The sequence below is a fragment of the Polypterus senegalus genome, chromosome 6 (genome assembly GCF_016835505.1).
Source record: "Polypterus senegalus isolate Bchr_013 chromosome 6, ASM1683550v1, whole genome shotgun sequence".
In the NCBI taxonomy this organism is placed as follows: Eukaryota; Metazoa; Chordata; class Cladistia; order Polypteriformes; family Polypteridae; genus Polypterus; species Polypterus senegalus.
In genome coordinates, this window is record NC_053159.1 from 59,572,434 (window position 1) to 59,599,416 (window position 26,983).

Sequence of the window (26,983 nt, forward strand, 5' to 3'; positions counted from 1 at the left end):
TACAGTAGCAAGTTCCAGTAAGATACAGTAGTCCTCATTTAAAAATACAGCAAACAACCTTTTTGGTTACATAAAAGAGAAAGAAAAAAAAAACAAAACAAGAAACACATTTTGGATATTTCACACTGCTCTCATGAGTGCTCAGATGAATTAAGCATGGAAGCAACATTTGTCAGCTATCTCGAATATCAAAGCTACTCTATATACTAAAAATGCAATATATGAACAGGGCAGAAAAAGTATGTGTCTGCATACAACTTGGAATAAGGAAGACACGTTCAGATTAAGACACATTAGTCAACATATTTTTGAGACACAGTTATCAATGTAGCTGGATAACATAGTGGGATTGCCACGGAGTTGCTACACAGTAAATGACATGTGGTTCACATAAAAGATATGCCAGTGACTAAGGATGTAAAATATGCAGCATGAGCAGACTGCACAAAGTGCTGAATAGGAAAGGACTACTGGCAAAGACTAATGACAGACTTAAAAGACTCATATCAACTTTCTCTTCATGACAATTCAACAGCTAATCTTGAAAAGCATAACTTGAGATAGAAATGATACGGACACAAGATTGAAATTACACTTTAGTACTACATTAGAGGGTAACACTAATATGTGCATCATTTCTCTCAGCATTTTGATTTAATATTCTTAGACAAGCTTGAAAATCATAGCTTAAAAGAAGAGAATATAGTTTAAGTTGATAAACCAATGACAAAATGACTTGTGGAGTAGCAATAAAAAGAAAAACTGCACGTGTAGGAAAAAAACACATCAGCTATGAAATGGGAAAAGTGGAGGAGAAAGAATGAGGAGGCAGCAAAAACTAAATGAAACAAAGCAAAATACATAGAATTTTTGTCAAAGAAGACAAACAGAATCATTAAGTCAATTTTATAAGAATATTCCTATTTTTTGCAACTCTCTTCTACCAGCATATTTTTTTGTGGTGATACTCAATTACAAACGAACATATTTTAAAAAGTGTACAGTAATACAATTACGTTAAGATAAGAAAGAATGGGAATGTGTTGCTATGTATTGATTTCAGTGCTACATTTGGCTCTTATCCCAAACACTGCCAAGTTAGACAAGGCCTAAATATACCTAATTTTTATACTTGGAGCAAAAACATTTATAATGGTGTGCACGGAGTACTGGAGCCTAACTATCCTTAACCATTTGGGTCTCTGAGAGAAATTTAGAGGTCTAGGCTTATTAAAACACAGTCTCCTACTGTACCTCCTATTAAATTAATTGGGTGCCCAGTGAACAACAACTCAATGGCAATAAAATAATAAGTTATTAAAATAACACACACACACACACACATACAGTATATATAGACACTGAGAGAGGAGAGAGAGAATAACATTGGCTCTGTGCACCTTAAAACACTTTAGGTTTAAATTACTGTATTTTATGTTTATTTTGTTGTCTGTAAACTTCAAAATGAATTGTCTTACTTCAACAACATTGGTATAGAGCTTGGTAAATGAAACATCAAGACAGGAAAATGGTCAGCTGAATTAAACATTTTGTTCTCAACTATTGACTCTGCATTGTTCATACCAGGAATGGAAAACATTTGCAAACCTTTCTGAAAATGTTTTCACTTTGTTATTATGGGTTATTATTAAACCCAAAGCACAAAAAAGTGTGCAAAAAGTGAAGAGGTCTGAATACTTTCTGAATCCACTGCATAACAATAGTAAAGTATGTCCCTAGCAATATACAAAAATAAATGATTAAAAACAAGAAATAGGCAGCTACAAGACAATATGCTAACTCAATCAGGTCTTTCCTCAAAAATAAGACATCCCAATTTACAAATAGGGAGACAATACTGAACTCATAAATCAATACAGCATGTTAAAATGATGACCTTTTTGTTCAGTACTGTATTTAAAGACACGACGTATTGTTCTTCTTTAATAATGAGTTTAAGTAGAAATTCTAGCAGAAGAAACAGACTCCTTGGGTACTCTGACAAAGAAGAGTATGTTTTTGGTGATATGAATATAACATTATTTAATTAAAAATAATAAACAAAAGATGTAGGTTCTTCAACAACAAGGAGATATGCACTAGCTATACAAACCAGCCAGGATGCTGACACAGATAGAAGACTTGTCCCAAATATAGAGAACTTAGCAAAGCAAATCCTGCTGCCAAGTACATCTGGGAAACACTGGGCATAATAATAAGATTATCAACTAAGCCAGGTTACCACTTTGATCCTCATAACATTTTACACAGCAAAAAAGCTTTCAGTTATTTTAATTGCTGATGAAACATTAGTAAAACTTTGGTCCAAAGCATCTTCTAGTACTTGACAATATAAAGAAGTGATGTGTGTGAACTAGAATGTGAATGTTATCCATTAAAGGCCAGACATATGGAGATCTCTAAATCAATGATGCAATTCTGATAGAACATTCAGGGAGAATGTATTACATTTTACAAGGGCAGCCCATCCACATGCAGTTAACAACTTTTGGCTGAAAATTAATGTTGCAACAGGCATTAGAATTTGAATCAAACCTCAATACAGACCAGCATAATATGAGGGAGAGCAGAGAGAGAAATTAATAGATCAAATAGGACACCAAGTAAGAAACTTAAACAAAAAAGTAAATGCCTGGCTAAGTCAAATTTGTCTTTCTCAGTTCAACTTTCTTTTTTTTTTGACTTGTGGTCATTCTACACTCACCACAACTGCAGCTACATTTTTTGTAAGTAGCCCTCAATCACCATTTTGCCAAGAAAGATTAGTTTAAGGTTGTGTGCAGAACTATTCAATGTAATCTGTAGAAGTGAATAGTGCAGAATCTGAAGTAGAGCTAGATGGGATGGTATTATCTAGGTCCCTTGCTTCACATACATTATCCTATGCTTCATTTAAAACAAAGAGCTCTCAGCATACCACACGCAGTCTTAATAAATAAAATGGTATCTGTTTCTGATAAAAGCTATTTAAAATGAGTTCATACTTTTGCCTTAATCATTCTGGGTACCCTACTCAACAACAGGGTACCAAGTTTTCTTTGGTTTATCAAATTTCTGCTTAATATACCAGCGTAACAGGTTTCTTTACTTATCAAATAGTAATTTACTACCCACTTTAATTTTTACCCATCACTAAAGTTTACGACTACCATAGCTGTTTGGTATACGTCTCCACTAGTTATCACCATGGCATGTTTCAGTTCTGCTAAAAATCAGACAAATGTCTGTATGATGTCACAAATATTTAAAAAACAACAACAAAAAAAGAACAGAAGCAGCCAAATTTTTCTAAAACACAGTTTTGTGGCACTCCAACACAGGTCAATCTTTCAATGCTGCTTTTTTTTATTTTGAGTGGTTTACCTACTCCACCAGCTTTAGCCAAGATCACATTTATTATCTTGTCTTTAGATTTCTCATGCTTCCCTACCTTTCTTTCACCATGGCCTCTCTCCAACACACATACACATGTACAAATACAAAAAAACACACAGAAGGTCCCCACCAAGGCACTTTTTATTTTCTTATGGCAACCCTAGGGCTTATTCACAACAATCAGTATTCACTGAAGTGAATACAAATGTATACAGAATGTTTTGTTCATCCCAGTGTCTTGCTTTGTCCAAAAAAAATAAAAAAATAAAAAAATAAATTTGATTGAAATTATTGTCATATATATACAGTATATAGATCAACATATCTCCAGCAATATCATGGGGACATTCTGGGAAATACATAAAGTACATTTAAGGATAAACAGTTACTGCTCAAAATAGACAAAGTTCTATGTTCAAATGCTATTCTGAAGGTGTTGTGAGCAAGCATTCCTTGCAATATAGCAACACCCTATTTATGGTTAATTTCTGACTGATTAGAAATATAGAAGAATGAATGGATATTAAAATCATTTATTAAGATAACTGGATGAATTACACCACTAGTCAAGAGTCTGGACACACCCAGCAATTTTCATATTTTTTTATGTAAATTGGACACACCCAGCAATTTTCATATTTTTTGTATGTAAATTGATACCCATTTAATCAAGATACCACTGAATTAATTTTAAACTTTAACCAAGACATTACTAATGATTCTAATAGCTTTATTTGCTTGAAATGAGTAATACAGTATTCATGTGTGTGCTTTATTTAAATATAAATGCAGGGGCAGCACAGTGGCATAGTGGTAGCACTACTGTATCTCGGTAAGGAGACCAGGGTTCACATCCTGGGTCCTCCCTGCGTGGAGTTTGTACATTCTCCCAGAGTCTGCATGGTTTTCCTCCTACAGTTCAAAGACATGCAGGTTAGGGGAATTAGAATCCTAAATTGGCCCTAAATTGTGTTTGGGGTTTGTGTGTGTGTGTGATTGACTAGTGTCCTATCCAGGGTTTGTTCCTGCCTTGAACCCTATGCTTGCTGGGATAGGCTAAGGCAGACCCTTGTAACCTTTTTCAGGAATAATGCAGGTTAGAAAACGACTGACATATGAATACAAAGCCCTATTTTCAGGGGCCATTCCTTCAGTGTTATAATAGTAAATACCCTGGGTCGTGTATAAAGGACAATTGGTTATTAGAGAAATCTTTGTATTAGCACCCGTCACTCTGTTATCTTGGGTTGCAAGGTACAGGCATTTCTAAAATTCAGTTTTGGGTTTAAAAATGGCCAAAATGAGTCAGTTTTTTCAAAAAGGTTTGTCAGTGTATAGTTTGTTTGAAGAATGAAGGTTATTCCATGTTACGGATTACCAAGAAACTTAAGATTTTTTACATGTAACTGCATTAACACCACTGAATCCTTTTATTCTGTTCACGTGGGATGCAAAAGAACTGTCAAGTATAGTTCTGTATTTAATGATAACCAAAATGCAAGTGCTTTCTTCAACTCCTCTCATACTGCAAATGAAACCATGGCTGATGAGGTCAATCAGCTGGTGTAAAATTGTGCCAAAATCACACTGTGTGTGCACGGAACACTGCAACTAAATTACCACAAAACTTAGAAAAGCAAATGCTGCAAAGGTTTGTTAATTTAGATTGGTCAGTTTACAAATCACTAATCTTGTCTTTTGAAGTGAAAATCATCTGATTTCAGCTGATCGATTGAGTCATTGCTACTTTTCAAGTAATCTTCCATCCAATGTCTGTGCTCTTTTAAGCATTTTAACTTTTTCTTTTTATTTGCCAGTTTCAGATATGGCTTTTTCTTTGAAACTTTGCCTCTAAGGCCAGCATCATGGAATAGTCTTTTCACTGTTGCAGATGATGCGGATACTTGGCATATATTTAAGAAAGAAGCCAACTGAGACCTGCACAGCCTGTACGTTTCTCAAACTATAGATTCTGGTATACTTATTCTATAAGGCACTGGTGCATCTGGGCCTTTCCCCTTTTCTTCTGTCCTGGTTAGATCCAGTTTGTCCTCTTTTCACAAGACAATAACATACACCTTTATGTGAAATCTTCAGTTTTTTGGTAATCTTTCATATGGAATAACCTTTATTCTGTACATAAACAATAAATACACTGACATGTTCCTTGAAGAAAGCACTCTCATTTTGGCGATTATTGAACACAGAACTAAACTCTCCAGTTTCTTTGCAACCCACTTGAACAGAACAACAGGGTTCAGTGGTGTTAATGCAGTTAGTTACAAAGGTTCTCTAATTACCAATTAGCATTGATACATGACTAAATAAAATTAAAAGAGCCTACCATTAGAACACTGAAGGAATGGCTGCAGAAAATGTGGCTTTAATATTTGAATAATAAATTAAAAATCAGTAATTTCAAGCATTAATAGCCATATAAAAACTAGTAATATCTTGGTTATATATTAAATGAATTTAAAAGGTATCTTGATAAAAAAAAGTATCAATTTCTGTCAAAAAAACAACACAGACATGGGGAGACCATGCAAACTCCACACAGGGAAGAACCAAGACGCAAATCCTGGTTTTCTTAATACCACGGCAGCAGTGATATCACTGTGCCACTATGCCACCCCTTCATTTATATGTGAATAATAAATTAAAAATTGTTCATTTCAAACAGTTATAGCCATTATAAACACTAGGAACATCTTGGCTATATTTTAAAACAATATAAATGTACCTTGATAAAAAAAGATCTCAATTTCCCTCAAAAAAATAAAAATTTCCAGCTATGGCCAAACTTTTCATTGGTAATGTGTATGGTAGTTTTTAACTGTTGTAAAACACACACAATACAAACCATTGTACATAAACAAACTTTTATGCCACAATTGCATTATTATCCTAATTTTCTACACATAAGGTGCCGCACAATGATAAATGGAAAATACTAAAGCAATAACTATTTTGATAAACATGGTGTACAACACATTATGTTTTATTCAGTTTAATTTATAATTAGGGTTAGAGAAACTGTGTAAGCCAGTCCTCTGAACAGATAACAATATTGTGTTTGAAATGAGGGGCTCCCAATGTGTAACTGCTAATCCACAAATCTGATATTACAGGAGCTCTGGGAAACAGATATTTGGTGTAGTTGAAATTCTTCTCACATATCAGTGCCATCTCAGGCAGAGACAGGCCAAATCAGATTTTGTTTTTGCTGTTGGAAAAAACTTTTTATACACGCATACACACACACACACACACTCTCTGCATCCTGAAAGTTTTAACTGTACTACCGATTAAAATCAAAACAGTAAAGAAATTTATTAGGTTTGATACTTCAAGTATAATTAATAACAAAAAAAGAACACAGTGAAATAAAATAGTTCATTATAAAAACAAAGTTAATGTATACAATTGTTGAACAGTCTTGTATTATCTGCCAGAAGGATGGAGTGGTCCTACTACAAAATTACATAGCAAGGGTCACATATGTGTATGCAGTTTTACAAATAAATACATTTCAGCTGTTCTTATAACAATGTTTTCACAAGTTTCAGCACATAGTGAAAAGTTGCAGAGGACCTTTTAAATAAAATGGTCAAGTTAGAGTGTAATAAAGTGGACTGGCGAGTGGGGTGTCAAATGTACTTGGAACTTTAATATGAGCTCCTATCCAGGGTTTTACTTTGAAATACCATACAGTTAAATCAACAGGACGTAAACTAAAAAAAAATAGCTATAGAGATTGGTATGCAATCTCAGCTCAGCAACCTCCACACATGGAGGTCATAAGGTGTTTGACAAAGAAATATTATTTTTTTTTATTAAATGAAAAAATGTAAATACCTTATGTCCCTAGAGAATGAAGAGAAAAGAAAGAAAGCAGAGCTGCTTCATACTCTGTCTTATATGTAGGTAGAAAAACATCTAAAATCCCATTAGTATAAAATTAAAGCTTGCAATATCAAATCTTGCCAGAGACAAACAATGACGGTTATTCTTAAGGAGATCAAATGTGCATATTTTAAGGAAATAACATGAAAGGTCATTAAAACCATTGATTCAGTCATCCACCCATTTTATAAGCCTACTTATTATTACAAGGTTGCAGGGAGCATAAAATGTCTTGTCATTTCAATGTAAAAATAGAGGTGAGTAATGCAAACATTTCAAGTAATATACAGTGTGTTGATAAGGGGTATAAACTTTGTATGAATGATAGATTTCCTCCCCTAAGCCACCTGAAATGTGACCTAGTGTTTGTTCAGATTGACTGATCACTAACACTACATGCAACGTAAGTGACAAATACTTATGCAGATTTTCAGTTACTAAGACCTTGGGTATCAGCCATGCCAACACAGAAGCACCATGATAATTTGCACTTGGTGATGCATTAACAACACTGCTCATAAAACTGAGATACCTTTTCTGGTCTCAAGCTTAGTGTATAAAAAAGGTGAAATAAGAACATTAGTCACATTATCAAACTTAACATTACAGTATAAGAGACCTAACAATGTAAGGCATTGCTTCGTAACACAGCACAAGCTTTCCTCACTAGGGAACAACAACAATAAAAAAAATATCTGCTTTGATAAAATAAAAAAGATGAGTGATGGATGGAGGGAGTCAAATAATAACTGAGAAAAATCAAGCTCAGCTTATAATTATATTCAACTAAAAAGTAATGAAAATGCTTACGCTGAATGGTACTTACTCTTGGCCTTCTCATTTTTTCTGGAAGGCCTCCATCGGATACATGATTTATGCTCATCAAGAAAGTAGAAACGAACCAGACCCTTTGAGCTCCCTCGTAGCTTGACCATCTGTGTCCCAGTCTGCATTGCACTCATGCATCGTTCCACTATAGAAAGAAAACATGATGATGATTAGATAGGAATTCCCTTTTCACAGTTTACTGTAACCTCTAAAAGGATGCTATCTACCATTCAGAGTATTCAACAATTTTAAAATTTAACTTTAAATACTCTAAATGTAAAAGAAACACTAAATCCTTTAATAGAGCCTATGAATACACACCGTTTGCACTAATCACTTACAAATTCTTCAACAGCATCTAAACAGTGTAGCCTACCAGTAATTGCCCCTCAATGAATAGCTGGGCTTCTTTTTCATAAACAGACAACTTGCTTCATCATGGACTAATAACAAATCATCATCTGACCACCATCCCTCAGACATTTCAAACAGAAGTACATCAGGGTTTGCCTTGCAAAATTAACTGAGGCTGTCTCAAAGGATTTTTTAATTGGTCACTAAAGTGAAAGTTGTGAATAATATGGAATAGTACTTAATTAAAAGTAAAACAAGTGGTGTGATAACAATGAAAATGCAACAGGACAAGTCTTTCCTGCCTTTATTCACTGATCACACTGATGAGAGAAAAAAAAGGAAATTTTATATTATATATACACACTATATATATATATATATACAGTATATATATATATATATATATATATATATATATATATATATATATATATATACACACACACACACACACATACACAGTACACAAAAGGCAAAAACAATGTGACCTTCTGTATCTGAACAGTGACAACATGGAGGAAAAAAACAAGCACTCTGTAGGAGCATCTGACAGACTTTGAGCCAGATGGGTCAAGAAGGCTGAGAGAAGTTCAAATCGCTGCAGCTTGCTCCTAACATCCTATTTTGATAAAAGACAAACAAAAGCAAAGTTCACATTTATACATATTCATTTAAACAAACTCATACTGTCTTTACACATTTCTTTGTGTGTTAATCTAAGAGGCTGCACAACAAGAGGAAACATTCTTCAGTTAATATTTATTTCATTATAGTAAGACTGTTTTTCTGCTGCCCCACACTATACATTCACTGTAAAAAAAGATACAATATCTCAAAATTTGACTGGCTACAAAATGGTAGGCAGACACATTTCTCACTGACAGGTCACAAAGGAAAAATGATTTATCTTGAAATATGTACAAGTGCCAGTGTCTGGGTGAAGTTTGCACACTGTCACCATGTCTGCCTAGGTTACCTTCAGTTATACTGGTTTCGACCAAACATATAAGGGCATTCTGCCCTGTGTGTGTAGGACAGTGGATTTTTGTGTGATTGTGCTTTGTGATGGTCTGATTCTTGCCTTGTGCTCAATATGGCCAAAATTGGATTTACATCTCTAAGACACTATTCTGAACTTAGTAAGTTAAAAAAAAAAAAAAAAAAGTTAAAAATACAAAAAATGAAAAAAGGATGGCAGTAAGGGTGGATGATTACAAGAGTGTGATGGATCACCTCATGTTAGAAACAAATGAATAAACTTCTATGCAAAATGGTCACTGTATCATACAGTATGTACTTAGCTGGCAACGAGATAGGTCCCCGTTTGCTCTTAGAGCAGGACATGGGCTCATTCAATAAAAAGAATTGCAGCTTTGGAATAATGGGCAATGTGGAGCCCCACAGTTGAAACACCCAATTCTGAGAAGTGCTCCACCACAAACTTAAAGTTAAATCTTTCTCCATCATGCCACAGATGTTTGAGGTAGGTAGTTCACTCCATTAGGTTGAATTTACTGTCATTTTCCTAGAACCATTTCAATAGGTTTCAAGTGTCAAGAAAACGGACCACCCTGGGCCACAAGTAAAACCTTGACCCAAGAACCGAATCGAGACAGAAATGAACAGGAGGTGGTGGTCAAAGGCTGAGGCCTTGGTGGACTGGAACCCAGACACACAAATGGACTGTTGGAGAAGAACCCGGAGTTGGTGGGTGAGATGGATCGCTACCAACTACATTTAGCTGGGCTCATGCCGATCCACTCACTTGGTTCTGGAACCAAACCCTTCAAAAGTGGCTGGACTCTTTTTTTTTTTCTTTCACTCTGGACCTTTCATGGTTGAAAGGCATCAGGCATGAGAAAGCTTCTTATTGAGCCCCTGCCTGGTCAATGCTGTGTTGCCATTTGTCCCAGAGAATGAGGGGGCTGCCGCAGTGCAGCTGATGGTCATGGAGTGGACTTTGCCATATGTGTTTATGCATCAAAGGTCAGTTGGGAGTACCAGGCCTTCTTAGAGTCCCTGGAGGAGACCCTAGAAAGAGTCCCAGCTGGAGACGGGGACTCCGTAGATCTGCTTGGAGACTTCAATGCACATGTGGGTACTGATGGAGACACCTGGAGAGATGTGATTGGGAGGAATGGTTTCCCTGATCCAAAGCCAAGCAGGGTTTTGTTACTGGACTTAAACCCTAAGCATGGTTTGTCCATAAGGAATGCAATGTTCAAACATAAGGTAAATCATAAGTGCACCTGGTACCAGAGCAGGGTCAATTTCATAATCATATCATCACATTTGTGGCTGTATGTTATGCACACTTGGGTCAAATGATCACCACATGGTTGTAAGTTGGTTCAGATGGTGGGGAAGGTGCTTAGACAGACCTTGAAATCTCAAGTGAGTAATGAGTGTGGATTCTGAACATCTGGGGGAGGTCACTGTCCAGAAAACTTTCAGCTGCAACCTCCAAAAGAACTTCTCTTGCATCCTGGGGGAATCTGGGGACAGAGTCCAAATAGGCCTGGTTCAAAGCCTCCATTATAGAAGTGTCTGCATAGAGCTGCAGCCTGAAGGCCATAGGTGCCTCTTGAGTTGGCAACCCAAAGACCCAATAGTGGATACCAGAGGTGAGGGATGCCATCAGGCTGAAAAAAAGAGGCATTCCATGTATGGTCAGCACAGAAGACTCCCAAAGCAGCAGAGAGGTACTGAGAAGCCAAAAGGGTTGTAGCCTTAGCAGTCAGAAGCAAAAACCTTCGGGTGTGGGAGATGGAAAGCGACTATTGATCAGGCTCAAAGAATATGGCAAACCACTAGTCAACTCAAAAAGGGAAGGCAGGACTTCACCAAGGCTGTTCTCTGGAATGGTTGAAAAGTGCTGATCCGGACTGAAGATGTTGTCTGGTGGTAAAAGGAACACTTTGAGGAGCTTCTGAAACCAATGGACACACCATCTGTAGAGGAGGATCAATACCCATTTCTCTGATGGAGGTCACTGAGGTAATTAAGAAAATCCATAGTGACAAGGCCCTTGCAAGCATTAAATATAAAAGTTAATGTAAAGCAGACTCTTATGTCAGCACCAGTATTTGTAACTCCTGATTTTTCTTCACTTTATCTTACAGATAGGCGCTTCGGACACAGGTCTTGGTGCAGTACAGAGTAAAAGCATCAACGGTTTTGAACACACCATCATATTCCTAAGGGGAAAACTGCTGTATCAGGAAACCAGGTGGAAAGAGAAACTTTGGCTATCAAATGGGCTGTCATCCACTGGTGCTACCTCCTGGGTCTTAATTTCACTATAGTGACTGATCATGTTCCATTACAGTGGATGGTCCTTCACAAGCAGTTGAATCCTTGTGTTACCAGGTGGTTCTTGAATCTGTAACCTTTTCAGTTTAAAGTCCTTCATCATCAAGGCTTTCTCCATGTCAACACTGCGGTTCAGAACATCCGACCAGATGGGTCCAAGCTATCCTGTCACATGCATGTGCATTGGAGGCAGCTTAAAAGCTTTGATAAGGTAATTTCCCACCGGAACACAGGATGACACTATTAGCTAACATCTTATTTCACCCACCATCTGCAGACAGGTAGAGTGATTGCATTACCACCTCTGATGACAACTTCGATGTCTGCCTAACTAGACCCATCTCTTCCTTTCAAAAGTCCTTACCAGCAGAAGCTCCCTCCAGTTGAAACAGTCTACTTGGAGACACATCTGCAAAGGTGTTTTTATTTTCTCTCCAATTCATTTAGAACCTGTGGTTTTTTTTATATTATATGGGATTTGTCGAAGGGTGCCCCAACACTTGACAGTCGTCTGTGTTCTTTCTTACACTTGATACAATTAAGTAAAAGACAGAAACCATTCATGGATGGGGTTTTAGTCGATCACAGGGTATACTCATGCCCATAGACTCAGATAATTACAAGGCGTCAATATGGAGCTTCTGATCATCCTTACATTTTCATTTTTAGGAAGTGAGAGTAAATTTGAGCTTAAAAATATAGTATAACATATTAAATCCACAGGAGTCTGGAGGACTGAATTTTATGTCAATGCAATGTTGCAAAATGGTAATTTTTTTGTTTTTGCCCCATCCATCACCTGTGAAACTATCATGTTCTCAACATCTTTTTCTCATTTTTGACTGGAAAAGCTTATTTCTTTGTATGCTGCAAGTAGCCACTACACATCTCTAAGGTTATGCAACTGAATTCTGAGCTAGTACAATCTTATAATACACGGAGGTCTGTTGTGGAATAAAATCCTAAATCCATAATATCCAAAGCCAGGAAAACACACAGAGTCCAAAAGCCTTCTTTTTCAAGTTTAGACATATATTAAAGATAACAAACAGCCATGCTCTGTCCACAGAGAAAGCAACTAGACCTTGGCTTGAAGGCATTTTTATACATTTTGTATTTTTACAGCTTGAAGGTGAATAGGAATTTTCGACAAATCTTCTCAGCGCCTAAGGCTAAGAAATGAGAGTTTTCCACAAAATTTCATATTATCAGTCCATTCGTTCTCTTGGTACAGTGTTCACAAAATATTCACCACAGACCCATATTTTTCCATATTCAAAACATACTTATAAAAATGGGCTTTCCTTTGAAAATCTACAGAAGTTTGTTAACAAAAACAATACTACCGATATTGGTGAAATAATTGAGAAAGTAAAAATAAAAATTAATTCTTCATGAAAACTAACTTTTTCAAAAAGAGTAGGGTTTGGGGGACATTACGTTTAGCTTGTGTTGAACTTGGCGTTCAGCAGCTGCTGGCTTCAATCAATAAAACATCCAGGGCTCGTGTGCCCATCGGCTTTCTCTGGATTGCTATTTTACATCATGTAACAAAGCCGGGAGTCCATGAATAATTAAATGCTGTGACTTGCGTGTACAAACTGCACTGAAATTAAACTGCTTGTTGTGTCTGCTTTCTGTTCCATCACCCCACTAACCACTTCTTGCAAAGGCATTAAAATTTAAATACAATGCTCTCATTAAAAAGCCATCACAGTGGTGAAGACAGGAGAAAACATCTGGGGTTTGTTTTTATTTTTTTGTAGACTTTTTCAGCCAGTCTGAGAAAATCATTGGCCTTGAGTGGCAGACAAAACTTTTAACTTTGGAAAGAATACACTTTGGTATAACATTGTTTAACAAACAGTTGGTTATGGAGACTGTTAGCTCATGGCACATTCTAAGTAGTTTCTGCCTAAGCATTAAAAATTATCAGTGTCTCTCATGTGAGAACCAAATACTTGGCCACAAAAACTGAACACAAATAAATGAAAAACAAATGGCAGGGTGACAACAATGTCCATTAGAGGCTTTCAGCTCCTCAGATTTCATAAAGAAATGCTGGACTGTAGTTTATAAACAATTGGTTATCCGGGCTATTGTATAATGTATGAGTACGACTTCAATGTGCATTAATTAAACAATGCGTTGACCTTACCATCAGATACCCTCAATTAACATGCACATTTTTCAGTTTATACTTCTCCATTTAATAGCATAATTAATAATTTTATTTAAGGAAATAAACTGTACAAAATTTAAAATACTGACTGATTAATACATTTTTTTTTTCAGAAAGTTTGTTTTCTGCCACCAAGTGTGATTTTGTAAGGTAATACCCTATCTTACATTTTCCTTTAATCAGAATTTTTTCACTCCCTTTTCTACCAGTATACATTATGTTATATTGAGTTAGATACAGATTGACACACTGTGCCACTGTCAAAACCACTGGATAAGAGGACATCAGTTCTGACATCTCCTACAAGTAAATCCCCTTCCTGAGCTGCTAGTACTGCTGGAAAGCACATGGACAAAAATAGGCTGTGTCAACATTTACTCACAACATGGCATGATTACAATTGCTTAGAAAAATCCATTTTAATCAGAGCTGAAAAAGTGTGCACACTGAAATTTTTAGCAAACCCTCCGACAGTCCAGAGGGAAGTGAAAGATACAGCAGTCCAAAAGCTCACTTCAGCACAATGGACAGAGCACTTACATTCACTTTCAGAAGCATTAAGTGACAGAAACAAATTCAAACACTGTGGGTGCTTGACATAGACTTTTACGGAATTACAAAGAAAAACAGCAAAAAGTAAAGAGAATGCGAGAGAAACAATAAAATGCACACACAATGGGCAAAAACAAATGAAAACCAATTAGGATGAGATTAAATAGATTAATTACCTAATATTGTGAATACATATTTTATTACAATTACATGGCACAACCTTGGCCACATTATATGAAGCATAGTGCACTTTAAAATATGTTGAAAATTAAAAAGTTTAAGAAAGAAAATAAAGAAGCATTGTGGCTAGAGCTGAGAAGACACCAAAAAAAAAAAGCATACATTTATACTATATACACATAATGAGTGCATGCCTTTAATATTAAACAGGAGGAGCCAAAGTTAATTAATGAAATTAACCAAAGCAAACTTTACAGGCAAGTCGGCAAACATGGGAGATTTTGAGAACCCTTGGTGGGTTAAAGGCAAAAGGAGTAAGAGCAATAGAAGATAATGTTCATACAGCATGACATAAACTGCATTTCGAATAAAATATTTACAAAGTTCTACACTGTGTTAAAGGTTTTTTATTTATTTTTTTAAAATTTAGCTATAACTATGTTTGTGGTGACCACAAACTATCTGCTCAGCATCATGTGTACAAAACGAAGAATAGGTTTGGCCTCACCAAAGAGACAAGGCAGACAAGGGGGACTCACTCTGAATAAGAAGGGATCATGTTCTTATCATGTCTGAAGAGTAACAGAATGAGAGTAATACTTCCCCAAATTCTAAGAACTTGCAAGATCATGCATATTTCAGTTTCTTGAGTCAGTACAGATCCTACATGTGTCTCTTTTGAATTTCAAACTATATGGCTAATACTAAACTACCAGGAAATCATAGATGACTAAATGCAATTATTTTAGAAAAGTTAACTACATTAAGTACCTAATTAAAAAATAATAGTACTAATCATACTTGCACATTTCTTCATATTCAGTGATAAGTTCTAGTTTGCACTGCTAATTACTGAAAAATATATAATCTATTTGCCATAAAAACTTACATTTATTTGCAGATATGGCCAGTGCCTATTCTCATAGCAACGGAAGGAAGGAAAACAGTCATCATTTAATAAAATCTTATTTTGTTTTATTTAACAGCACAGCTTTCAGTGTGTATTAGTGCATTCAAATTTGGATTTTTTTTTAATTAATACATTCTGGTTGACTGTATTTGATAGTGATCTCCACATATCAGAAAAGCAAACATAAAGAGAAACTTAAAATAAAAGGTTAAGGGCAATAAAGGAGAGATCAAAAAAGAAACAATGTATGGAGATGGGAATACAAAACAACTAACAGAACTAAAAAAAGAAGAAATGAGCTTACATAAATGAAATAAAAAATAGAAGCATTAAAAATAAAGACACAACACCCCCGACTCAAAAAAAGGTGAACAAAGAAGGGCATTATAAAATATAAAAATAGAAAAGCAGTGAGAACACAAAGGACGATTGAAAGAAAAAAGAAAAAAAAAACACTGCAACAAGACACAGCCAGAGTTCGGGGGGTGGGTGGATGAGGGGGTTAGATGTTGCTGTACAGAGACTTATGACTATGTTGAATTAAAGAAGAAAGTAGATACAAATCATCAGAAAACAGAACAGTAAATGAAGGAGAACAGAGTGAAAGGTGAAGGTGCAGACTAATCGTTCTCTTGACCAGTTGAGCTGAAATAAAACAAAGATGGAATATGGACTTTGTCAAACTTGCTTTGTAGCTTTCTTTCCCTGTCAACTATATGAAATTTCTGACTTGGCTTTTCAAAGCTAGCGGAGTGCGCATCTTAAATATTTTATTCATGCTTCCCCTCTTTCAAGCGTGTAGTTAAACTGATACATCGAATATGGAGGCACTGCCAGGTAGGCATTTCCTTTCCCGCATTCAGATCATTCACCTCTCTGGTTCATCATTTCTGATATTTCAAAAACTTACCAAAATGTTTATTATCTATTACTGCACATTAGCTTTCTGTAACCTTTGATACCCCTAATGCAATTTTAAAATTTAAATCAATAATATTTTTACATTTTTTATATTACACATAAAATGTTAGAGGCTGATTACACCCTATTTTTACAGCTACAATAGCCATGCACAACTTAATTTCACAAGAGTCTAAAGTACTTCTCAAAATATACAGTTTTTTGTTATCCTTATGAAAAACACCCAGACAGCTTTTGCACTGTACTTGTGTGACCTTCCATAAATCAGCCATGAGTCTCAAACATCACTATAAGGACTTTTAAATAATGTGACCATCCAGTTTATGAAAAGCAGATCAACATTGAAGCTTCCAGTTATATACATATAGAGTTTGATGGGTACATAAAGATGCCTCAGTATTTATAACTTTCAGCATAAACATAGAGGAAGGAATGTTTAACAAAATGCCTGACAGACTGATAAGCATTAGCTCTAAGTTTCCTTCAACATACACTACAAATAACTAATTTTAAACCAATAACTGTAGCCTCTGGAGTGCAGTTCTATATGTTAATTAGCAGGTTTGCATCCGGTTTGCCATTTAAGCTCACCATCATAGACTGAAACAAAACAGATATGATAAATTTAAATTCTTCTAAGTAGCTGGTGTTTTCCAGTTTTTCACCATACATTTAAATACAATTGCCACCTTATAAAAGTTTTACAGCCATCACAACTGAATGTATCAGATTGCATTCCATGATGACATTCCATGTGGATTGTCAAAGACACTATATTTAAATGGTACTTTCAGTGTGGACAATTGCACATACTGTCATTACTGAAAACAAGAAGGCCCAGGTTAGCCGGTGGCTGTAAAAAGCCCAGCTATTAATAAATCAGAACATAAAGTGGAAAGAATCAATCAACAATTCTAAATGGCCATTTTTTTTACTCCTCCCTGTGCTATTGCTGCTTAACCTCACTCCTGCTTTCTCTACTGTAGACTTTAGTAGCCTCCTTAAAAGCTATGCTGGATATAATGGAAGCATCTTTTTTTGGATGATCGACGGTTGCAGTCCTTTTCATTACTGCCAAGTACAGCAATCTATTGCTGCTGTATTTTCAGATGTTTTGTTTGACAATATCTGTACTGTATATGTTTTCACTAGGACATTAGATTTGCTGAGCCAATGCTCTCTTCTGTCATCAGGCTTGACCTCAATAACTTCACTCTTAACTTCAAAAGCTGCATTTTGACCACAGTCCAACAATTATCTTTTTATATAATACAATACTGTGGCTGTCCATTTATCTGTCCAGGATTATATATCACCTGTAGCTTGCAAACTGTTTAAACTATTGCCCTGAAATTTGGTACACATATACTACATGAGCTCTACTGTCCGCTTTCAGGGTGATGATTCTTATTACTCTTTTTAATTTTATTTTATTGTAGAATCAATTCTCAGTCGTGGCCTGCAGGGTGGCAGTGTCGCGCATGCGTACCGGAAGAGTTCTTGTCCCTACCTCCTTCACTTTCACTTACTCTCCCTCTTCATATCTTGAATCATTCTTGAGGCAGATTGAAGACTTAAGTGAAAAACTAAGAAAAATGCACCAAGTAATTGCAACACAAACACTGACTTAATCAGTTTTAACGCGAAAAGATGCTGACGGAAGAAGAGAAGAAGCAGGTCGCTAGGGTGGAGAAAAGAAGAGCTGCTCACGAAGCAGCAAGTGCATCAACCTCTGAGCAGACGAATGCTAAATGTACAGAGAAAGAGTAGGAAAACTAAGTCAAGTATATTCATTGCACGTTATGGTGCAGTGTGCCATTACTGGTCTACCTATAACCTAAGAAAGATTACAAGTGTCTGACTAACTCTCTTGGTTCTCTTGGAAACTCTTTATTTCACCATTATTTTCAATATACTTCCTTCTGGAGCAATTTAGAACACAACAGATTGACAATGTTGCTGCCAACGTCCTAATATGCAACATGTATTTGGAATCAAGGAGGAATATAAAAAAAATTAGAAATAAATTAACAAAAACATCAGAAAAATCTGCAGGGAGGTGAATTTAGATCCTTAACCATTTAATTACTCTGCTACTTTAAAGCAAATGTGTTGCACAAAATGAAAAAAGCAAAAAAAAAACAAAAAAAAACTTTCAAGTCTGTTTAAATACTGTATATAGGCTGTTTTAAATGCCAGATTTATATCCAGTTAATCTAATTCATAGATTAGATTATAAATTAGATTATCCCTGAAAAATGTACCAGTACATCGCAGAACCCACTCAAGTGCACACAAAGACAAAGCCAACAAATACTCTTATGTCATCTTATCATGTGTCTTTGGGATGTGGGAGGCAAACCAAAGTACCTGAGGAAAAACCAATATAGACCTGGAGAGAACATTTAACCTCTACAGAAGCAATGGTTTCACACCTTAAATGCATTAAATATTCTGCCACATATTTAAAAAGATCACCTTACTTTTTTCTGCAATATGCACTTCAGGTCCTAACTTGGGATCCTAAGGTGGTGAGTGCGCTGTACCCAACACCCCAAGCATCATAAATAACTGATCTCGTCCTGAAATGACCTTAAATTGTGTATATGATGATTAAAGTGTGTTTTCTTGTGTAAATACAACACACGAAACATGCACAATCTTCCCAGAAAACCACCAAAATCAAAACCTTTAATTAGATACTTGTGAAGAATGGAGGTTAGGTGACTTTCCCCAAAGATACACAAAAAGCTGAGCTACAATCTGAAAAGTAACCTTCTGGGCTTCACAAATCATTAGTACAATTAGGCAGTGACATTAGTGGGAAAAGCTGCATTTCTAAATCTCCTCTATGTGCACAGATCTCCACCTCATTTATTCATTTACTAAACTCATATCACCCTGAATGCATTTGTATAAAAAAAATGACTAAAGATGAAAATACCATACAATGCAACAAAGCCCCTTATATTAAAAAGCCTAAAATTTGTGCATCAGTTTTAAGACTCATAATGACCGAGCTGAAAGAAAAAATAAGATTAGCCATTTACTTTCTGCACATTAACAGTTGAAAAGAATTATTTCTGCAGCATTGGCTGCAGGAACAAATGTATTGCATAAACTTCCCTATAAAGCCCATCCTTCCAGGCGTTGAAAGCTCATTAGGCTACTCATACATAATCGTTACTGGTGTCGTATTTAAGTGATCCAGAGGCTGGTGAAGCAGTGCATGGAGAGACATAAACAAATAAGCGACTTCAGCATCACACATTTATGGTACTACAGATTAGAAGGAGAAGATTAAAATATAAATAAATAAAAGAAATGCTGCAGTAATTAGGTGAAAACAGCAGGAACATGGAAGGCTCTTTCCCTGATCCCCTCTCTGCATTAAACTGCACATCTGTTGTTAGTATGCATGCACTTTTATTGGATGAAATACAAATGTCATTTTTGATCAGACAATGTTCCTAGGTCAGCTTGCTTTAGATTTCAGCTCATGTTTCTAATATATGGTTTGACTTTTTATTAAAAAGATTTATTAAAAATTGGTGTGTCGGGTAAATCCATAAAGTTTTCTTCTTTTCACGGGTCTTCTTACTCCATCATGCAAACCCAGCATATCACCCTTTACGTCCATGTGACCAAGTGACAGCTGCTTCAAGTACAGTACAGAACTGTAATGTGTGTTCAGAAAAAAGATGAGGTTACCATAATTTGATAGATCAATCTAAGATAGACAGATGGAGATTATTAGACCGTCAGGCAATACATAACTTTAATGTTTAGGTGCTTCCCCAATTTCAAAAACATTCTCTATACCAAAAAGAATTGATTACTTTAGATGCCTAAAACTCAGGGTCAATTAGGCATTAACTTGCTACTCGCTTGCCCACCCCCGGGTTTATTTTACCGGATATACAATTTAAAGAGATTGTTATTCTCATGGGAATTGTTACATATGCATTATTGTCACTTTTACTTTAAAACCTTTTGTAAAAACAATATTTGGAATTAACTTTTCTTCAAGATCGCATTGAATTTTGATTCTGAGTTTGAATGTACAATGTGGCAATGCAATGTATACCTGCCTGTGAGTGAATATTGTTTCTTTCTCTCTAATAAATAAAACAACTTTCTCGATTGTTTGTCCATGCTCTCTCTTCTTCGCTTTGTCGTTGACGTGTCATCTAGAACATATCAATTTTATCAGGACAATAATTTAATAAGAGCTGAGAGCGCAGGAAGTGTGTTTGACAAAAGCATTCACACAACTGAGATTAGATGACCGTGGTCTTGTTTGAAAATAGTTGTAAGTAGGGAGTGACTTGAAAGAATCTCATGTTAAAAGTCTCCATCTCACGGGACTTCATACCACAACACCGTTTTTGGAATCTTTCAATTCTCGCTGGCAACACGAATTAGGACGATCTACAAGTCTCCGACTTAAAGTTTAAGTCCAAACAATACATTCAATCTCTTTTTGCTGTTCCGTTATTTCACCGAGTAATAATTTCTGTTTGTTTGCGCTAATGCGATCTTTCCTTTCTTTTTTTTGAAACTTTGGAATTTTCGTACTTCCATTATCTCTGTGCTACAATAAATAGCCGCGCTGTTGCTGTTTCAAGCTTAATAAAGCTGGTGTTACTAAAGTACTGAGACTCAGCTTCATGTTTTCGGATGCAAGACGGGGACTCGCACGTCATAGCACAAACACACACGCAGTCACAATGCTGTAGTAAACAGTATACGCTCGTATGGATGTTGACTATATGAGTGACGGAGTTAAGGCTCTGCAAACTGCAATTAATTACATTGAGCAACAAGAAGCTGCTACAGGAATCGACATAATGATGCTGCAAAGATGGCGAGACTTGACAGCAAAGAAACGGCACTCGTCAGGAATGCAGACTATGATCAAAAATATCTTTAAATCATCACAGGACTGAACTTTTTAAGTACAGTACATACTGTATTTAACATCAGACAATTCTGTAACTGTAAGTTCATTTTTTTCAGTTAATATATTCTGTTGTTTTGTTGTAAAACATGATTAATCGGTACGTAATGTGTAAAATTATAACATAGTTTGACGTTTAATAGGCTTTTTATTAACACCTGCCATCATCCAACATTTTCGCTTATCCAACATTCAGTCGGCCCGTTTATGTCGGATAAGCGAGACCCAACTGTATGTGTATATTATATATATTTTTTTATAGGCAGTCCCCGGGTTACGTACGAGATAGGAACTGTAGGTTTGTACTTAAGTTGAACTTGTATATAAGTCGGAACAGGTACATTATTTTAATAAATGCTATTGTTGACCAACTATAACCAAGTGCTCTGCCAATGAATGAGAGTTTCACCTCTCTCTGACCTTTTTATTATTTCTACTTTATTTTCAATGGTGATGGTTTTTCTCTTCTTTACTGTATCACCAGCACTTGCATCAGATTTGTGTTTCTGAGACATTCTTGAAGGGTGAAGACAAAAGGTTAAGATGAGCTCTTCTACACAGCACTATACACACTATCACAGCAGGAATGCACCCGTCATCAACATGTCTGAGGTACTGACAAGAGACAACTTACTGCTATGTGCATAACAGTACAAGCAGGCTTGCTACTGAGAATGAATGGGGGTGGCGAGGGGCAGTTCATCACCAGCCCACCTCACATTCCCTCCATTATAGTATGCTGCCTGAAGCGTCCGCCCGCCGAGAACGAACATGGTGCAGCGAAAGGTGTGTAGTGAATCGCCCACCACCATCCCCATTCAACAGGCAGCCATCCGAGGCACACTACAATGCTACCCCCCGCCACCCCGTTCCCCCTCAACGGCCTCTGTTCAGCCACAACCAGGTCACCGCTTGCAGCATCACCAGGCCGAAGATGATGGAGCGGCAGTTACTGAGGCGCAAGCGTCACAGCTGAGGCACCGTTCATATGTCGGATGTCTGAAACCTGGGGACTACCGGTGTGTAATATTATACACACACACACATATACACATACATAGTGGATTTAGAAAGTATTCTGGCCCCTTCACATTTAGGTAGGTTACAGCCTTGTCCTTAAATCCTTAAAATCATTCCTTCTCCGCATCAAGCAACACTCCAAAGATGTTCAACTGGATTCAAGTCCAAGCTCTGGCTGAGCAACTCAGATATACCCAGAGTTATCCCTAAGCCACACTTGTGTGGTCTTTGCTTTGTGCTTGGAGTGTCTGTCCTGTTGAAAGGAGAACTTTTGGCCAGGTCTGAGGTCCAGAGTGCTCGGCAGCAGGTTTTCATTAAAGATATCTTTATACTTTGCTCCATTCAGCTTTTCCTAAAAACCCTGCCTTGTCTCTTAGTCCCTGCAATTGAAAAACAGTCCTACAGCACAATGCTGCAACCACTATGCTTAATGACTGGAACAGTATTACACAGATGCTCATGTAGATTTCATCAGACAAGGGAATCTCATTTCTCAGTCCAAGAGTCCTTTAGGTGCCTTTTTGCAAACTTCAAGTGGGCTTCCATGTGTCTTTTACTAAGGAAAGGCTTGTCTGACCCATTTGTCATAAATCTCAGTCTGGCAGAGTGTTGCAGTGATAGTTGTTTCTAGGGATGTTTCTCTCATCTCCATACAGGTTCTCTGGAGCTCATCCAAAGTGACTATTGCATTCTTGTACACTTGTACCATGGCCCTTCTCTCACAATTGCTTAGTTTGGTTGAGCAGCCAGCACCAGAAAGGATCATGGTTCTTCTAAACTTCATTCCTTTAAGAATTATGAAGGCCATTGTGCTCTTGGGAACGTTCAGTGCTGCAAGACTTTTTGTAGCCTTCCCTAGATCTGTACCTCAACACAATCCTGTCTTTGCAAAAAATTCCTTCAACCTCATGAATTGATTTTTTTTCAATGTGGGAACATATTTAGACAGGTGTGTGCCTTTTCTGATCAAGCCCAATCAACTGAACCAACCACACATAGACGCCAAACAAGGTATAGAATAAATCTTAATGATAATCAACACAATGGGATGTATTTGAGCCAAAATTGAAGTGTCAAAGCAAATGGCCTGAATACTTGTGTTAATGTGATATTTCAGCTTTTTAATACAAACAAATGAATATAAATGATTTTAGGCTGCATCATAACAAAATGTGAAAAAAGTAAAGGGGTCTGAATACACAGTATATCTACAATACTGTATATACATATTTACACACAAATACATACTGTATACTTAAAGCCCACATGAAGTGGGTAAGAGGCTGAAAAGACACTACTCCATATACATTCACCTAATTTTTCATTAAATGCAGAGAGAAATTTAAGAAAAATACATTTCCAATCATTTCCTTTGGAAGACACCTTCACTTAAACAGGTTATGCACTACTGCTCTTTACAAGAGGTAGCACATCTTTTGCTGATTTTTCTGGTATCATTACTACTTCACTCTAACCTACAAGCTCTCTTATAATATGGGAAAACCACCCAAGCCGTATTGAACAGAGTTCCGATGTTAACAGAACAACAATCATTCACATAGCTTATACAGAATGAAGTATAACAAAGTCTAAGGTAAAAAAATCAAAATGCTGTTTCTATGCTGCAGTGTCTAACTAGCTAAGTGCAGGTTATCTCCATACATTCTGACTTAAGCACTCACCGCCATCAGTCAGTATACTGTAATATATATCATTCTGCATATTTTTACCAGTAAGCTAGGAAAAAACAAAGCCTGAATTTACCATGAACAGGGAACTTGCAAGTCACTCTCCTGAGTAAAGTGTGGCTGCATAGATTAACAATCTTTTGCTTCAACTTTATTGGGTCCAGGCTTGTTGCCATGGAAACTGTATGTATGTCTGTAGGGTCTATGCCTGAGAAACACGCATATAAACTTGTTCTTTCAAGGCATCTGAACAGGAACATAAAGGTGGACTAAAATTTGGCCAAAGCTAGCGCAATTCAAAATTACTGTCGCAACAAAAATCCTTAAATCCACATCCAACAGAGTTACACAAATTCAGAATATAAGTAGGTGCTGCTACACACTGTCATTCCAGGACTCAAAAAGGACACTACTCCCTTATACATCATAGGCATTAGAAACAATAGGATAACAAAACAAAACAATGGGGGAAACAAAAACGCATTTATATGCTTGTCGTCAGAAACCAAAGCTGATAAAGTGAAAAGAGGGTCTTTTGCTTAAGTTCGGTATTTTTCAAGTCAAAGTTATTCTTTACAAACATAGTGTAATATATATATATATTTTAGTTTGTCACATAAAATTGTAATCTAAAGTGAAGCAAGTCATAGATTCACCTCGGAAAATCATTTCTTAGCACCATTGACACTGGATGTTGATGCCCACATGTGAAGAACTGTGTCTGTTCTGTGGACAACTAGACAAAAATAACTGAAAACAAGTCACATGATTGCTTATATTCTTTCACCTGGGGAGAACATGCACACTCTACGCAAGGAACTCAAACCCTATTTTCCTTTACTGTAAGACAGCAGCACTATCACCATGCCACTATGCCGAACAATAATAATAATAATAATATTTCATCCATGTTTCTAACCCACTTATCCAGGGTAGTGTTGCTGGAGTCTATCCCTGAAATCATAGGTGCAAGGCAGGAACAACAACTGCATAATAATAATGTTCTAATGATAATAACAATTATGATGATGTTGTTGTTGTTGTTGTCTTACACATCTTCCATCTATTAATCTTTAAATATATTTTCTGCTATTGGCACAATAATAATAATCCATCCATTATCTTAACCCTCTTATTGAGGAAAGGGTTGTAGAGCAACTGGAAACAGTCTCAGCAAGCAACAGGCACAAGGTAAAAACGCCACCTGGACAAGGTGCCAGTCCATCAAAGGAGAATCTCTTTCTCTCTCTCACATACACACACGAGCACACACACACAGAACAATTTGGAAATGTCAATTCACCTAAGTTTAATCAGGTTGAAGTTCAGCAAGTTTAGTACAAATGTTTTAGCATACTGTAGACAGAGTGGTAGTGCAGAGATATCATTCCTGCCTTACAGCTCCAGGCTCTACAATGAGTTTGCTTGTTCTTCCAGAGTACTTATGGATTGATTGGCATTAGTGAGTTGTCATCAGTTCTTTGGTTATCAGATCCTCAGAAAAAGTGGCTCACAGCACACCACGGGTTGTCATAACTTCACTTACGATGGCCAATTCAAGCAGAGAATCGAGCAAGAAAAGTATCTTTACCGTAACAAAATAGTACTAAGAATCTGTGATAAAATGTATTAGTCTCAGTTCACTTTTGTTGTCACACGCATACCTCAGAAAGGTGAAAGGCATATTTTCTAAACCTTTGCTACTTAAAAGTGGATAGATTCAGTACATTTAGGGCTTTTTTGGAAATGTTACCCATTATCTCGGTTATAAAATGTAAGAGCATGCTAGTTATTTTTTTTTAATTTGTAAAATATGCTTCACTTTTGAATGCAATTTTATGTTGCAAACTAATATATACCATGATTGTGAAGAAATAACTTTGATTTGAAAAACTACTAACTTATCCTTTAAAGCTGCTTAACTGTCAGTGCCTTAGGGTCTCTGCCAAATAACTGAATAAATTCCACCTTCATCCCATACGAGCTGCAAGGCAATTCCCAAGTGGATTATCTTGAGAGAGAAATGTATGAGATGAACCCTCTACATCATGCTGTCACATGCAATAATCTATTTATTAAAAAAAGTGGATATCTCCCTTAATATTTTTTAAAGATTTGCATCCAATCAACACAAATACAAAAATCTCAAGTTAGCTGAATCCTCATCCTTCATATTTGAGATTGTGTTTCAGTTTTATTGATACTCCTCATAATAACACTAACTAGTACTGATGGAATAATTGTTTCAAACAGGTGGTTTCTTTCTTCAGTCACCTTTCACATTTTCAGCTTCATACAGATATTATTCAACTTCCGACACATTATTTAAATGTTACAGGCATAATTGTTTTGTAAAACTTTCAAAATCATTACAATCTTATCACAATTTCGGATAATTGCAGAATTTCTCTAGCTGGTAATAAAACAAATGCTACAGAACAGTGAAAAATCACTTGATTAATACTAACAAGAAAGGTATTAAAAGTACAACTGGTGGGAGAAATGCAACTTTGAATCAATCAATAAACCAATGCATTTTATTCTTAAACACGAGGGCTATGAAAAACAAAGAGCAAATCACTAACACACATGCTTTCAAAAAGGCAACAAAATATACACTTACATCCTCCTCTGTCAGTCCAATTAGAGGAATCTCAAGTAATGTCCTTTAAGTGAGCAGGCTACATTATATCAAATTTAAAATATTGCTCTAACCTCCAACACCTAAATGTATTTAATTTTGATATGACCGCAGTACAGAATTCTTGGCATGC

At 36.3% G+C, this 26,983-nt stretch overlaps 1 protein-coding gene across 9 annotated transcripts in view; it reads right to left on the reverse strand.

Annotated features, from left to right (window-relative positions):
* Nucleotides 1–26,983, reverse strand: part of plch2a (phospholipase C, eta 2a) — a 537,474-nt gene that overhangs the window by 179,102 nt on the left and 331,389 nt on the right. For all 9 annotated transcript variants that reach the window (XM_039756057.1, XM_039756056.1, XM_039756058.1 and 6 more), the window contains one exon: nt 8,129–8,275. In XM_039756057.1, the coding sequence (XP_039611991.1) occupies nt 8,129–8,275 (147 nt within the window). The remainder of the gene's footprint in view (nt 1–8,128; nt 8,276–26,983) is intronic.